Source organism: Pseudomyrmex gracilis, unplaced genomic scaffold (assembly GCF_002006095.1).
Source record: "Pseudomyrmex gracilis isolate BER0280 unplaced genomic scaffold, ASM200609v1 scaffold_2615, whole genome shotgun sequence".
Taxonomy (NCBI): Eukaryota; Metazoa; Arthropoda; class Insecta; order Hymenoptera; family Formicidae; genus Pseudomyrmex; species Pseudomyrmex gracilis.
Genome location: NW_018023199.1, coordinates 5798 through 7249, shown reverse-complemented (window position 1 = coordinate 7249; position 1452 = coordinate 5798). Strand labels below are relative to the sequence as shown.

The 1452-nt window shown below is 36.5% G+C and overlaps 1 protein-coding gene across 5 annotated transcripts in view; it reads left to right on the top strand.

The window, feature by feature from the left end:
- Nucleotides 1-535: 535 nt before the first annotated feature.
- The window catches only part of LOC109862910 (septin-2), a 5839-nt gene continuing 4922 nt past the window's right edge, over nucleotides 536-1452 (top strand). For 4 of the 5 annotated variants that reach the window (XM_020443080.1, XM_020443077.1, XM_020443079.1 and 1 more), the window contains exons 1-2: nucleotides 536-626; nucleotides 992-1168. In XM_020443080.1, coding sequence (XP_020298669.1) covers nucleotides 617-626; nucleotides 992-1168 — 187 coding nt within the window. In that variant the 5' untranslated portion in view covers nucleotides 536-616. The remainder of the gene's footprint in view (nucleotides 627-991; nucleotides 1169-1452) is intronic. The other variant, XM_020443081.1, reaches the window with a different exon arrangement.

Here is a 1452-nt window from a genome sequence, read left to right as displayed (position 1 = left end):
ATTATGGTGTTTTTTGAGGTTATGGCGGAACCCCGACCCGATAGGGTTTAATGGACCTCGGATTCGGATTCAGCGACCCCAAAAACATATAATAAACATGGTCTGATCCCCAGGCCAAAGAAATTTTTTTTTGTGTGGCTGTGTTATTAAATAAAATTATGGTTAAAAAGTACGCGCAAAAAATATATCTAACAAATCTCACATTATTAAGCGCTTCAAATAATTATAAATTGTGTGACTATTGTTTCATAATTATTATAGCCTATGAGGTTTGTGCAACATAATCAACCCAGCGTCGCCAACACGTCGGTCAAACGCAGTCGGTGAGCAATTATATCTCCGACTGTGTAACCGTTAGAAAGACAGCGAGTGCTAATAATGTTGCTATTTATCCTATACAAGCTATGCACATGACCAACCCGATTCGGCTTAACCTCTTCATAGAGCTTGGCGAGTGTATTCGTAAGGAAGAACGACTATTGATCGGCTGGTCGACAGTGCGCCAGCGCAAGAAGCATTCATGAGTGCAAACTGCCCTCGGCCGTAGTGTGACTGCTTGACACCCGCCTGCTGTTTCTGCTGTCGTCACACTAAAACAACCTTAGATGTAGCCATTATGTCTGGTGGTACGTAAACTTTGATTATAACAATAAAGTCATATCAATTTATTTCACAAAAATACTTTATAGTTTTACTAATAGAAATCATGTTTATTAAGTCACTGTATACATCAAAAGAAAATCGGCATGTTTCTCATTTTATTGTAAATTATTCAGGAAAAAGTGAATGTATTGATGTCGCGCGTGTAGTACACTGCATTGCTGATAGTTAATGATAATTTCTGAGCAACCTTTAGTTGAGATAACTTTTGTTATATATTTGAAGTTTTTCTTACACACACACATGTATAAGGATTGTTATATAATATTATTTTATGATATCAGATAATAATGTTATTAAAATGATTTTCTGCTGTGTTTCGCTTAATAAGACAGGGATTATATCGGCTTTGCAACACTACCGGAACAAGTGCACCGAAAATCAGTGAAAAGAGGGTTCGAATTTACTTTGATGGTTTTGGGTGAGACCGGTCTTGGCAAGTCGACACTAATAAACAGCCTCTTTCTGGGGGATCTTTATAAAGATCGGCGAATTCCGGAAGTGGCAGGTGCGTATATATATATATATATATATGTATATATAGTAAAGGTTTTTTATTGAGGCTTTTCATTGTCATGTATTATGGAGAGTAAGAGAGGACGCTACTTTGACAAAACAGTGAATTTTACATATCTTTTATAAAAAGATGCTAAATTTATAAAGTGCTAGTTTATTTGTTGCGTAGAAGAAGAAGAAAAAGAGATAGGATAAATAGATAGATAGATGCTTTATGTATCAAGCGCGAGAGAGAGAGAGAGAGAGAGAGAGAGAGAGAGAGAGAGAGAGAGAGAG